This window comes from Ursus americanus, chromosome 34 (assembly GCF_024610735.1).
Source record: "Ursus americanus isolate L20-20 chromosome 34, mUrsAme1.1.p, whole genome shotgun sequence".
Lineage (NCBI taxonomy): Eukaryota > Metazoa > Chordata > Mammalia > Carnivora > Ursidae > Ursus > Ursus americanus.
The window spans coordinates 483,926-499,188 of record NC_142160.1 but is presented as its reverse complement, the minus strand read 5'-3'; the positions used below and the strand labels follow the sequence as shown (position 1 = coordinate 499,188).

At 43.2% G+C, this 15,263-nt stretch overlaps 2 protein-coding genes across 6 annotated transcripts in view; one reads left to right on the top strand and one right to left on the bottom strand.

The window, feature by feature from the left end:
- Positions 1 to 1,421, top strand: part of ECM2 (extracellular matrix protein 2) — a 33,239-nt gene extending 31,818 nt beyond the window's left edge. For all 4 annotated transcript variants that reach the window (XM_045772565.2, XM_045772563.2, XM_045772566.2 and 1 more), the window contains one exon: positions 293 to 1,421. In XM_045772565.2, coding sequence (XP_045628521.2) covers positions 293 to 461 — 169 coding nt within the window. In that variant the 3' untranslated portion in view covers positions 462 to 1,421. The remainder of the gene's footprint in view (positions 1 to 292) is intronic.
- CENPP (centromere protein P) overlaps positions 1 to 15,263 on the bottom strand; it is a 250,575-nt gene that overhangs the window by 84,570 nt on the left and 150,742 nt on the right. The gene's annotated exons all lie outside the window — the stretch shown is intronic.

Sequence of the window (15,263 nt, the reverse complement as noted above, 5' to 3'; positions counted from 1 at the left end):
GCATTTTTAAAAGACCTATAGTCAATTTATTAATCTTTTCTTTTAGTGTTTCTCGTTTTTGAGTCAAGGGAGATTTTTTTTCCCGCTCCCAGGGTATACTGTATTCTACTCCTATGGCTTCATTTCTCACATCTTTGACGTATTTGAAATTTTTTCTAGTATATAAGAGAAAGATTCAATTTTATTTTAAAAACAAAAACATTTTAAAACAAATGTACAACTTAACTCCTAAATGATAAAGCTTGAATACTGCTTGGACCATTTATGACTTGTAACATCTGTTTTTCCTCAGGAATATTCTTCCAGAACAAATCTGCGATGCTGAAGAAGATGGCGATTCCACCCTGGAGCATCTTCATCTTGAAAACAATTATATTAAAACAAGAGAAGTATCGTCCTATGCATTTTCATGCATCAGATCATATTCAAGTATAGTTCTTAAACCACAAAATATCAAGTGATTCCAGATTTTGCTCATCACTTATAACTTGTACTCCTACATTTGCCGTAGCAGCATTTATCATTGATAAGTGAGACCCCACCTGACTTGTCACCCCACAGAGAAATAACCAAAACATACCCCAAGTTTACTTCTTCAGCAGTTTTAGTGAAAGTTTCAGCTTCATGCTCCAGAAAAAAAGCCCTCTCACTGCAAGCCTCCTTAGAGAACAGGATGTTACTCACTGTTGACTTAGACTGGGAAAATCTGGAGCAAAGTAAGTATGTCCTTTACAACTGACCTGAGTACCGCTATTAGCTGGGACCCTCAAAGTCCCTTTAAAAATTGTGTGTGTTATGGTTCAAGACGGAGAAGTGTATGACGGGAAAAAGTAACAGCTGGAATTTAGGCATGTGTGTTCTGTAAAACAACAATCTGTTCATTTTCTAGAAGAACCTGTGCTACAGTTATCGTAGAGTATACTTAATGGCTGGCTTTGCTCTCACCCCTTCTATTACCACACATGTGAAATTAAAACACTACTGTCATGTAATTTCCTGGTTTTGAAAATTGTAGGATGGTTACCTACTGGTTTTTAACATTAGAGGAAGCTAGGAGGAAGGTATATGTGAATTCTACACTATTTTTGAAACTTTTCTGCAAGTCTAAAATTTCTGTGTCAGTCTAAAAAATTTTAAGATCACCCTCATTCTTCTTTATTCAAGATCAAAAGATTTTATGGAAAGTAGTGGAGTTTGCTTAAAGTATATTAATTGTCCTTGCTACAACCTTATAAATATAAACCTAAGGCACGCATTTTTGAAAATTCTTGCTCCTTTGGTCATTGTTGGCACCTACCTTCTTTGCCCTAACATGCTCACAAGTATCCTTTTACTCAGTTCAATTTAACATAAAGCTCTTAGCATTTACTATGTACTTGAACCTACCAAAACCATATGGTATTAAAATTTTCATTATGTAACGATCTTTTGTCATTATTTCTAGACTAATTTATAAAGGACGTATATAGAAACTGTATTGACTTCTCTTGCTGCTCTCAGTTTTGTGTCTACAAAACAGCAGACTAGGAGCTTATATTCAGGTCACTCTAACTTCTCAAACTTCCGTGACCCGATCTTGTAATAGTTGTCTCCACACCGTGGGAGCTCCCAGCCCCACTTCCTAAGCTGTCAGAGAACCAGGGAGCTGTGCGAAAGCCCTGCTAGTGTGGCGTGCAGGTGGGCGCACGTACTATTACCAACCTTCCAGATCAAAGTGACAGCCACCAGCACAGTCACCAAAGCTGGTTCCTGAGCAACTTTCTAAAATGTGAGTTTGATTTTATCCCAGTTGAGAGAATTCTATTTATTTATTATTTTTTAAATAGTTATTTATTTATTCAAGAGAGAGAGAGAGAGCACACGCGTGTGTGCACTGGGGGTTGGGGGGCAGAGGGAGAGAATCTCAAGCAGACTCCCTGCTGAGTGCAGAGCTCAATCTCATGACCCTGAGATCACGACCAGAACTGAAACTGAGTTGGACGCTCAACCAACTGGGCCACCCAGGCACCCCTTACTTACTTACTTACTTACCTTATTTATTTATTTATTTACTTACTTATTTATTTTTAAAGATTTTAAGTAATTTCCACACCCACTGTGGGGCTTGAACTCACAACCCTGAGATCAAGAGTCACATGTTCCATGGACTGAGCCAGCCAAGCACCCCAAGCTAATTTTATTTCTAAGCCCTTCCTTCTAAGCACCCTTTTGTAATAGCTAGGATTTTGAGATTGTAACATGAACAATAATAATAATACGATGAAGGCTGTTAGAATCACGGCAGGTGGCTAAGAGCAGAAGCAGAATCTTATGGAACAAAAACTGAGATTTATAACCAGTTTAGGAAAGTAGGAGCATAACTAATTTAAAATGGCCAAATTGAACGTAAGAGACAGATAAAAACAAGAAGATACAGTCATTCATCCCTTTAACAAGAACCCTTCCGTTATACTTCCTGCTGTGTGAGTATAAATGCACAGACATAAATCATTTAAGGCAGTCTAGGCAGCAAAGTGTAAGGTGAGTCAACAGAGTTTGCATCCTGGGACAATGCAGATGGATGCTGAGCCATTTCTGCACTCATTTCTCCTTCTAACTGGAACCTGTGCTCCAGACGCTGTTCTAGAGAGAGATGGGGAGAAACAGAACCGACGAGGTCTCCCTTCTCTGGGAACACATGGTGTGGTACGGAAAATAAGCAGGACATCAAAGAGACAGTCAAATCAAGGCCAACCAGTGCAATGAGGCCAGCAGAACAGGGTGGTGATGTGGCGAAGCTGGCTTCACCTTCGCTCCCGGGTCCTGGGTCTCAAGCGTGTGCAAGCTCTGTGAGCCACAGGGAGGTGCTGCCTCCGCAGCAGCTGTGGGGTGACCCTGGACCCCCGTGTACACGACGACCCCCCTGTGCAACTGGGACACCCTGACAGCAACAGAAGCTCTAGGGAGGCTGAAAATCAGAGTGACTGAAGGAAGTGTTGCTCTTAGGTTGGAAGACACTTTTATTTCTGATTTTATAACTTAAAATATAAAATATGTCTAGCATTGAACTTGTTCAGCCTTGAAATTTCATCATGTCCTGGATAGGAAGTTTTAATTCCATTAGAAAAAAGGAGTGATAAATGTCTTTATAGGAAACATTCTTCATGATATAATGTTAAAAACAAACAGATGTTCTGCTTGCTTCAGAAATACGCTGTAATTACTAACACATATGTACGCTAAGAAAGTTCTGGTGTCGCTATGACCTAAAGTATTAATGGTGTGTCATCTTTGCACATACATACAAGGAATGCTAACTATATTTTAATTTTGAGATATGGCTGAAGATTATTACAAAAAAGCACTAAAGATATGACATGGTCAAAGACACGTAGAGCCTGGAAGTCTAAGGAAATAACACCACCAGACATCAGGCCTGGGTGCCCACCTTGATCTCCAATGATTAGTTATACAGCCATTTTACTTGTCTGGGATCACTTGATTCAATTATAAAATAATGTGTCTGGAACAGATCAGTGGTTTGCAAGCACGGCCTGTCAGGGGTTTGTGGCACCCTGGGGTGGAAGTGTCCCTGAAGAAGGGCACAGACTCTCCTTCAGACAAAGCAACTCTGCTACCTTTAGAAAGATTAACTGCTCCTGCCCTCCCACGCTTTTTCTTAGAACCAATGGACAGGTGCTATCTGAATCACAAACCAAGTTTTAAGATTCACAAAGAACATGCACCTAAGTCCCTGGTCCTTCCCTAACCCTCGACCCAGCTCCCCTTCACTCCTACAACACATGGCTGGAGAGCCTCGGCCCGACCAAAAGTTTCTCAGGTGCATGGATTACAGCCCGCCTGGACTCGGCCAGCCTCCCGTGTGCAGGACAAGGAAGGCTAGTCGACACCTCTGTTCCTTTGCAGCTCCACCACAGTGGGGTGGGACTGCTGCCCTCTGACCAGAAACACCCCAGAAGGCAGGTGGCTAAGGGAGCACAAATGAGGCATGTGGCTGAGCCTGGACTTACTCTATTTCTTCTGACTGAAGTCCAAAAATCGGAAAGTCTAGACACCTGAGTGGGCACTGTGCACCTGGTGTGGTGGGTGCTGACAATAGAGGTGAGCAAGAGCCAATGCGTGCTCCACGGGCTTGCAAAGTCCACTGACTCCACACATCACCTAGGTAGTCAGCCTCACCAAGTCAAAGTTAACTACCTCAAGATGACTGCTTCCATTAACGTAGGAAAAAAGAAAAAAAATTCATTTTTTGTATGTCTTTGTCTGGCTTTGGTATCAGGGTAATGCTGGCTTCATATAATGAATTTGGAACTTTTCCTTCCTCTTTTATTTTTGTGGACTAGTTTGAGAAGAATAGGTATTAGCTCTTCTTTAAATGTTGGGTAGAATTCACCTGTGAAGCCATCTGGTCCTGGACTTTTTTTTTTTTTTTAAAGATTTTATTTACTTATTTGACAGAGATAGAGATAGAGACAGCCAGCGAGAGAGGGAACACAAGCAGGGGGAGTGGGAGAGGAAGAAGCAGGCTCATAGCGGAGGAACCTGATGTGGGGCTTGATCCCATAACGCGGGGATCACGCCCTGAGCCGAAGGCAGACGCCCAACCGCTGTGCCACCCAGGCGCCCCTGGTCCTGGACTTTTGTCTGTTGTTGGGAGTTTTTTGATTAGTGATTCAATGTCTTTGCTGGTTACTGGTGTGTTCAAATTTGCTATTTCTTCCTGATTCAGTTTTAGGAGCTTATATGTTTCTAGGAATTTATCCATTTCTTCAGGGTTGTCCAATTTGTTGGCAAATAATTTTTCATAATATTCTCTTAAAATCCTTTATATTTCTGTGGTGTCCATTATTATGTCTCCTCTCTCATTTCTGATTTTATTTGAGTACTGTCTCCTTTTTTCTGGATGAGCCTGATAAAAGGTTTATCAATAAATTTTGTTTACTTTTTCAAAAAACCAACTGCTGGTTTCATGGATCTGTTTTATTGCTGTTTACTCTATTACATTTATTTCTACTCTAATCTTTATTATTTCTTTCCTTCTACTGGTTTTGGGTTTTGTTCTTTTTTATTTTTATTTATTTATTTTTTAATAATTTTTATTATATTATGTTAGTCACCATACAGTACATCCTTAGTTTTTGATGTAAAGTTCCATGATCCATTACTTGCATATAACACCCAGTGCACCATGCAATACGTGCCCTCCTTAATATCCATCACTGGCCTATCCCAATTCCCTACCCCCTCCCCTCTGAAGCCCTCAGTTTGTTTCCCAGAGTCCATAGTCTCTAGCTCCTTTTGGTGTAAGGTTAGGTTGTTTGAGGTTTTTCTTGCTTCTGGCAGTGGGTCTGTATTGCTCTAAATTTCCCTCTTAGAACAGCTTTTGCTGAATCCCAGTGGTTTTGGGCCCTTGTGTTTTCATTTGTCTCCATGTACTTTTTTGTTTTCCTCTTTCATTTCTTGGTTGACCCATTCACTCATTGTTTAGTAGCACGTTATTTAGTCTCCTCAACAGGGGCGCCTGGGTACCTCAGTCAGTTAAACGTCTGCCTTTGGCTCAGGTCATGATCCCAGGGTCCTGGGATTGAGCCTCATATCAGGATCCCTACTCTGTGGGGAGCCTGCTTCTTCCTCTTCCTCTGCCCCTCCCTCTGCTTGTGCTCTCCTCTCTCACAATCTCTCTCAAATAAATAAATAAAATCTTACCAAAAAAAAAAAAAAACCTCAACAAAATAGGCTTAGAGGGAACATATCTCAATCTAATAAGACCCTATATGAAAAACCCATAACAAACATCATACTCAATGCAGAAAAAATAAGACCTTTTCCTCTAAGGTCAGGAACAAGACAAGGATGTCCAATCTCACTACTTTTATTCAATATAGTACTAGAAGTACTAGCCATGACAATCAAACAAGAAAAAGGAATAAAAGACATCCAAATTGGTGAGGAAGAAGTAAAACTTTCACTATTTGCAGATGACAATGATACTACATATAAAAAACCCTAAAGATTTCATCACAAAACTACTAGAACTGATAAATGAATTCAGTAAAGTCACAGGGTATAGAATTAATATACAGTAATCTGTTGGATTCCTATACACTAATAATGAAACAACAGAAAGAGAAATTAAGAAAACAATCCCACTTATAATTGCACTAAAAATAAAATATCTAGGAATAAACTTAACCAAAGTAGTGAAAAATCTGTACTCAAAAATCTATGAAACACTGATCAAAGAAACCGAAGACAACACAAACAAGTGGAAGGATATTCCACGTCAATGGTTTGGAAGAACCAATATTGTTAAAATGTCATACTACCCAAAGCAATCTACAGATTTAATACAATCCCTACCAAAATACCAACAGCATTTTTCATAGTACTAGAATAATTTTTAAGTTTGTATGGAACCACAAAAGACTCCAAATAATTAAAGTAATCTTGAGAAGGAACAAAGCTGGAGGTATCATAATCCAAGATTTTATGATATACTACAAAGCTGTAGGAATTAAAACAGAAAGAGACACAATGAGGGGCACCTAGGTGGCTCAGCTGGTTAAGCGTCCGCCTCTTGGTTTCAGCTCAGGTCATTATCTCACAGTTGTGAGATCGAACCCTGTGTCAGGCTCTGTGCTGGGCATGGAGCCTGCTTGGGATTCTCTTTCTCCCTCTCCCGTGCACTTGTGCTCGCTCTGTCTCTGGAAGGAAGGAAGGAAGGAAGAAAAAGAAAAAAAGAAAGAAAGAGACATGTTGATAACAGAACAGAATACAGAGCCCAGAAATAAATCCATTCTTATATGGTCAATTAATCTACAACAAAGGAGACAAGAATATACAATGAGGAAAGAGTCTCTTCAACAAATGGTGTTGAGAAAACTGGACAGTTACATAAAAAAGAATGAAACCAACTACTTTCTTATCCCATACACAAAAATAAACACAAAATGGATTGAAAACCTAAATGTGAGACCCGAAACCATAAAACTACTAGAAGAAAACACAGGCAGTAATTTCTCTGACATCAATCAAAACGTTTTTCTGGATATGTCTCCTGAGGTAAGGGGTATGAAAGCAAAGCTAAACTATTGGGACAACACCAAAATAAAAAACTTTTGCACAACAAAGGTAACCATCAACAAAACTGAATGGGAGAAGATATTTGCAAATGATATATCTAATAAGGGACTGATATCTAAAATATATAAAGAACTTACACAACCTACACCCCAAAAACAAGTAATCCGATGTAATGGGCACCAGATCTGAACTGACATTTTTCTAAAGAAGACATACAGATGGCCAACAGACACATGAAAAGATGATTAACATTACTAGCCATGAGGGAAATGCAAATCAAAACCACAATGAGATACCTCACACCTGTCAGAATGGCTAAAATCAAGAAGACAAGAAGTAACGAGTGTTAGTGAGGATGTGGAGAAAAAGGAACCCTTGTGCACTGCTGGTGGGAATGTCAAGTGGTGCAGCCACTAGGGAAAACAGTAATGGAGGTACCTAAAAAAATTTAAAATAGAACTACCGTATGATCCAGTAATTTCACTGTTGGGTATTTACCCAAAGAAAATGAAAACACTAATTTGAAAAGATACATGCACCCCTATCTTTATTGCAGTATTATTTACAATAGCCACGATATAGAAGCAGCCCTCGTGTCCAATAGCTGAATGGATAAAGAAGATGTGGTATATATATACAATGGACTATTAGCCATAGAAAGAATGAAATCCTGTCATTTGCAACAACATAAACAGACCTACAGGGTGTAATTCTAGGTGAAATAAGTCAAACTAAGGCAAATACCACATGATTTCACTCATGTAGAATTTAAGAAACAAAGAATGAAAGAAAAAGGAGAAAACAAAAAAACAGCCTCTTAAATACAGAGAACAAACTGGTTGGTTGCCAGAGGGGAGGTGAGTGAGAGGGAGGGGTGAAATAGGTGAAGGGAATTAAAAGTCTGTTTATCGTGATAAGCACTGAATACTGTGTAGAATGCTGAATCAATATACTGTACACTTGAAGCTAACATAATACTGTATGTTACTTATACTTCAATTAAAAAACCAGGACAAAAACTACCCATAGCGCTAGTTGAAACCTGCCTCTGCACAGTGTCCGCTGGTACGAATGCATGGACACTTCTAACAGCAGTGAGGTCAGCACGACTAGCCCATTCACACATAAGAATGTGATTATTCCAATAACTGTTCAATAGTATGTAGTACAAACCTTTAAACTCATTGCAGGTGGCACCCGGGTGGCTCAGTCGGTTAAGTGTCTGACTCTTGATTTCAGCTCAGGTCGTGATCTCAGGGTCGCAGACTGAGCCCTGTGGCGGGCTCCGCGCTCAGCAGGGAGTCTGCTGGACATTCTCTTCCTCTGACTCTGCCCCTCCCCCCGCTTGCATGCACACATGTGCTTTCTTGCTATCTCAAATAAATATTCTTCAAAAAAAATTCATTGGGAAGTGTTAATAAATCCTAACACGTGTTTTAAGATAACTTCAGATTTGGTAAGTATGTGAAACTTTAAGCCACAGATGATCAGCTAAAGGATAAATTCTTACTGGTGGCACACTGCATTAAGTGTAGGGCTGTGTGCTGCAGGCAAAAGTGGTTTCCCTGAATTGACAAATTTAGATCTGGGGTAACAAAGAAAGCCTGCGGTATAATATGGCAGGTAACTGGTGCTGATTTCAGAGGAGGGAAGAGCATCAGGCTTGAGGGGTCCTGACATAGGATCTGAGTCTGTGGAGTGGAGGGGATGAGCGGGGGTGAGGAGGGCTCAGGAGACCAGACTTAGCACAAGGAGAAGCTTCTCACTGGGAGCTCTGAGGGAGGAAGGTCAAGAGAGCAATGGTGTCAGGAAGGGACGTGAGCCAGCTCTGCGGGGCTGGTGCCACCAGCACAGATGACAGGAGGAAGTGCAGAAACAGGAATGGGTGTGACAAAGAGACTTGTACAGAAATACACTGGGACACCTGGCTGCCAGCCAAGAGACACAAGAGAAGGGAGCCAGAGAGAACTGCTCATGCCTCAGGGACACTGCGGAGAGGCTGTGACAGGAAGGGACAGTTTGGGCAAGAACATGCTGATTTTGGGGGCTGCCACAGAGTTCAGGTAGGACGACAGGAGGAGTGGGAAAGACGGGAATCCACAGGCAAGCACAACTCTGAGAGGAGATGGGCAGGGGAGCTGAACCCTAACGCGCGCTGGCTCCCAAAGTCAAGCCCACAGCCAGTTTCCATCTGACCACAGGGAGCTTCTGGGGTACAAGACAAGATACGCCTACAAGCCTGGCCCCCTCTCACTTGGCACTTGGGGTAGGTGCCCCCACCCTGCTGACAGATATGGTGTCGTGAGTTAGATGCACACTGATTATTCGTCGCATATGTGGTGCTGTGTAGTAGACAGGCAGGGGGCATATCTTGTTTCTCCAAAAAGGCTGTGCACCTAGAAGAACAGAGACAAGTAGTTTCTTGGATCCCTCCATTCCGCACACCTAACTGGTGCTCAACTGACTGCTGACCCCGGGTCTGAACGGATCAGCTCCTGAGCCCTCCAGCGCTGGTACCAACACTGCTCCTAAACAAAACAGAAAGGAATCTGCAAACTTAGAGGACTTTGAAAGGAAAAGTGAGACACTGAACTGAAAAGATTTATACAGGGTCCTAAAATTCATAAGGAATGATTTATCTGATTAATACTTCCTGACACGGACATCAGAAAACACGGAGTATTCTACAAACAACTAAGCTGTGCTTTGACAACTGGTAACACTCAGTAACCAACTGATTGTCTGCACAATAACAACATCAACTATGTTCTCAAAAGCCATCATTTAAACATACCATGAATTACTAGGTTCATGGATGCTGACAAAAGAAAGAGCTACTCAAATTCTGCTGTTTCAGTGAAACCTCAAAGGGCGGTTAAAACCCTCTCTGACATCTATTCCACCTCCTTCCCTTATTTAGAAAACATAAAGTTTCCTCATAGGAGATATATTTACAGACTGAAGATGACTGAATTATTCTTCTGTCCATAGCTGAACGTAAATTCAGATCCTCAGTCAACTTAAAATTAAAAAATATTAGAAGTATGCATTAGGGGCGCCTGGGTGGCACAGGGGTTGTGTCCAACTCCTGATTTTGGCTCAGGTCATGATCTCAGGGTCGTGAGATGGAGCCACGCATGGGGCTCTGTGCTGGGCATGCAGCCTGCTTAAGATCCCCTTTCTCCTCTCCCTCTGCCCCTCCTCCCCACTCCCTCTCTAAAATGAAACAAAACAAACACACACACGCACATGGAAACAGTCAGAAGTTTCTGGCCAGCTCTAACCTATACCAGAGGACTCCAGGGTCTGCAAATCCAGAAGTCTATTGAAACACGAGGCCTGTCTCTCATAGTTAAAAATCAAGAGCAAGTATCATGGTTCTGACCTGGAGTCCTTATTAGCTATGGACCTTGTCATGTTACTTAGACTCTGATCTCCAGTGTTCTCACCCATGAAACTGGGGGGAACACCATCTATCTCCCCAGGCTGCTGGGAAGGTCAAATGAGGGGACATCCACGACTGTGCTGGGCACAGGGCGGACATGGGATCAGGTGAGCGTCCATTCTTTCACTGACTGGTGTCAGGAAACCGGCAGGCAGGGAGGTTCAGTGACTTGCTCAAGGCTGCCTGGACTCTTAATATGGTAGATATTAATTATTCAAGGTAATTGATTCCTTAGACTGTGAAATACAGTGGGGAAAGGAGTGGGCGTATTGCATGGGCTGTGGTCAGAGGGATGCTGTGGCACGTCTGTGGTTCTCCCAAGCCTGGAGCCTTTGCTCCCACCCTCCACACAGAGAAGAGTGAAAGCAGGGTAGGGCACGCACAGCCAGGGTCTCCATAAACACACAGTAGTGTGGGATGCAACAGAGTCCAAACTACTCTTCATCACAGATGGGAGTAATTTAGAAGCTGATTTGAAAAAAATCCAGGTTATTATAAGAAAGAAGAGTAAGTCTGACTTCTGTGATTCACTGTGATCACTTATAACACCTGAACTGGGGGAAAAACTATTTAAAATAGCCAGCCAAACTAGAAGCATATGTGATCAAGAAAGGTGTCCTGCAGATAAGATTCAACCTCTTAGATACCCCACAAGGGGGTCTGCAGGGATACAGTCCGTCTGCGAGCAAGCCTTGGCCTCCCTGTCCGGCAGCTGGGCGCATCAGGCCACATGGTCCTCTGGGGGAGCTCCAGCATTTCGTGGCTGCCCCTGTAGTCTGCTGTCGACAGGGCAGTCATGTGTTAGCACACGTCGGAGCCTATGTGCCTGAATGCTTCAGCACACTCTAACATGTTACTCACATGTCTCTGTTCTGACATGCCAAACAGAAACAGTCGAGACTGTGAGCCATGCTGGAATCTGGTCTGTCACACACTGTTATTTGCAATGAAGCGAATGTTTCTAACTTTGTAAACAGGCCTCAGTGATCACACAACTAAAGGCATGACTATTTCTTCTTTGAAGTCACACTTCTCTCTACATGAAAATGGATACAATCAAAACTTAAGAGTCAAGCATATTTTTTCCTTTACACAAAATGTGAAGAATGTGAATCCACACAAGGGAAAGCAGATTGCATTAAAAATAACATGTGATTGCACTAAACACGTCTTAGTTTGGAACAGAAAAGGAATGCATCATGCTATTGAAATGTCATGGTGAGTTTCTAAGTAACAGAGTCTCTGTGGTCAAATAAACTTACATTAAACTATCAATTGATAGAAGCAAATCTTTTTATAAGAATCTGCTAAAGGCTGATTTGTTTTACATAAGTTGAGAATTACATTCACAACTACCAAATTTATACTATCTGAGATACTATTTCTAGGGCAGCAGTTCTTAACTATTTGAAGGATGGACCCCTGTGAGGGTGTGAGGGGTGCTATGACAAGACCTCCATGCAGAAAAACACACATCTACAAATACTTCACATGTATCAAGAGACTCACAGAGCCTTTCTCAATCCTCTAGGGATTCACGCACCCTGGCTAGGAAACGCTATGTAGGGGAACAGCTTACTTAACTTAAAATTTTACATGTAAATATTTCACTAGAGGTAAAGATAAATCAGTTAAAATTAAGGCAAATCACCTGTCCCCCCCCCTGCCCAAGTTACTTAGCAATATTTTTAAGGCCAAAGACAAGTTGAAAGAACAATACAATGACCATCTCTATACTCTTCACCTACATTCACCAATTAACACTATTTTGTCTATTCATTTTCTCTCTTCCTCCCTCCTACGTCCATGTCTGTACACACGTAAGAATTTGCAAGGGAAAGGCTGGACCATCTGAATGCAAGCTGCGGATGTCACGAGACTATCCCCCAGGACTGGAGGAGGAAACTCCTGAGAACACGGAGAGCTCCTGATGTGACTGTGGGGCAACGACCACAATCACTCACATAGGCAAACCCAGGACTGTCTCACCACAGCCCATATTCAGGGTTCCCTGCTGTCCAACCACGCCCTCAGGGCCTGTGTGTGTGAACCAGAGTTTACACATGGACGCTCCGGTCTCCTGAGAGAGACCTACAACGGCAACCCCTGCCCAGGGCAGAGTCTCAGCCCTTCGCTGTTCTGAAGGGTCCCAGCCAGCTCTCTTGTAACATGTTCCCTGTTTGCATTTGTCTGACTGTATGTAGATAAAACATGTCTGGCAGGAATCGCACACAGGTGATGTTGGGCGGGCCCATTACTGGTGATTCTGAGACATTTGGTTGAGGTGGTACGATCTTGCCCTGGTAATTAGAAACAGTCTGTAAGGCAAGACTTTTGGGTCTGTGTGAATACCTTGCAATTCAGTGACTCTCCACGTAGTGGTCTGAGCTTCCATTGACTGTCTTTGCCTAAATCAGCACACTGGAGGGGTCCCCACAGGTGACTGTCCAGCTCTGGCTCCTTCTATAGGAAAAGTGCTATCCCTTTGACTCTCTTTCCTCTGTTACTACAAGCATTTTGCATGTGACATGCTATAATCCACGGCCACCCTTGTGCTCTGTAAGGTGCTCACACTGTCTTCACACGGGCTTCCAGGCTCTGTCCACATGTCCGCAGTAAACTGCGCACTCTGGCTGGTATGAGATGTTTCAGGCACATCTTGTGCCTTCCCTGGCCCCAACCTGTCACTCGTCATTTCTCCTAGGAGCCTTGGTCCTTCTAGTGGGAGATGGTCCTTAGAAACACAGATGTGGGAGTCAGATGCATGAGCTTTCAGGCAGGTCTTCTCAGTGGAAAGAGCTAGAAAGTTTACTTAAAATATTACTTGTACCCTTTCCTCAAAACAAACTGACTTTTGAGGCATTATTTAAAAGTATCGACACCCACACAATATTATAAACTTATTGCAGTAAGTCCTTCAATATTCATAAATTCAACTCAATTCATTTTAAATGACAATTTATGTCATTAACTCATTTTCAGAGCAAACCGTCCAACGGCCTGCGGGCACAGGGTGTAGAGGAAGGGGGGCAGCCCAGAACCAGGGACCAGGAGACTGCAGGAAGGAAGCTGCTGCCACCAGCTCAGCCAATTGCTGGAACTGCAGAGGACATCAGGGCCAGCTTTGTCAGACTGGTTTTTTAAGCTATGCTATAAATTTGGACTTTGACGTAAAATTTCCTGTTTTTTAAAGATACCATATGCTCCAAACAAAACACAGCTGCAGGCTGAATACTGTGCATGGGTCACAAGCTGCTGTATAAGTAACTAACCCCAACCGCAGAGCCCAGTCCACCCTGAGCGTCTCCCCTACACAACCTCCAGGTTGCACAGGAAGAGCACACACTGCTTACACCCTCAGGTTTGATGGCCCAAAATGGTCCTAAAATCTACCTGCAAGGCCAGCCCCCTCACACCCCTCAGGTCTTCCCGCATAGCTCTTTCCTGCTTTTCCTCACAGCCCTTCCACTGCTTTAGGGAACGAGCGACCGACTGCACGGTTCCTTGCAGCAACTGCGCGAGACGCTATGCAGTCCACTGCAGTGCACTCAGAAGGCAGCAGCACAGAAGGCACAGAGCGCCAGATGCCGCCGGAGGGACGTCACACACCTCAGCCTCCTGGTGATTCCTTGGGAAGGCGCCTCTTGAGGCCACAGACCCCTCCACCCCACCTACGTCATTCCTAATTTGTAGATGATTCCCAAGGGTCTTTCCAGTTCTCTGTTGTTTGGACCAAGACCGCTGCTCCCTATTTCCACACTAGGAGAAGGTCAGGAAGGGGTCTGAGAAATTGTATGCGAGGGTGCCTGGTGGTGCAGTAGGTTGGGTATCTGACTCTCTTGTTTTCGGCTCAGCTCGTGATCTCGTGGGTGTGGGATCGAGCCCCGAGTCAGGCTCCACGCTCAGGGCAGAATTGACTTGAGACTCCCCCTCCCCCTCCCACTGATGTTCTCTTTCTCTGAAATAAATAAATCTTTAAAAAAAAAAGAGAAATTATATGCATAAACTTGCCTATAATCAAGCAGTTTACTTTTATTTTCACCATGGTTAGAATATGTCAGGCTACACAAGAAATCTGTGCTGAGGTTCCCTCTGTGGCAAACTGTTTCTGTTCGTGTAATATTGCTTGCTCGGTTTGGTAATTCATCTTGTTTACAATAATGTGCAGATCGCTCAAGATTCCTAATGATACTGTTTTGATAGAGTGAAATTAATTCTCTAATTTTTAGAGCAAAGCCTAATAAGGGAAAACAAAACAATAAAGATAACAAACAAACGTGCAGAAAAGAACCGGGTCCCATCCATAGGACGCCTACAGGAACCAAAACTGGAAGATTTTAATCTTACGACGCTTTAGGGAAGAGGAGGCATATGGCTGTGTCTGGAACGACAACAGCAAGGATGTAGAGAAAACCTGCAGCGTCTTTCCACAAGGCGTGTGTGCACGTGGCCTTCTCTGCAGGGTTGTGGGAGGGGTCCAGGCCCTGAGTCTGCAGAACAGGGCAAACAAGCCAAACATACAACCATCCCGTGGCACTACTCCTGGGCCTACTTCCTTCCCCACACCTCTGAGCAAAGATCAAAGCAAGGTGCGGGAGGAAGACAGGGCAGGGGTCTCGCAGTGGGGAGAGGTGGAAGAGGCTGCCATACACCCTCAGCAAAGCGATCTCGCAGGAAGTGCCTCCCGCTCTCTAGACCAGGAGACAGAGGCAAAGGCAGAGGGGGGAGCACATGT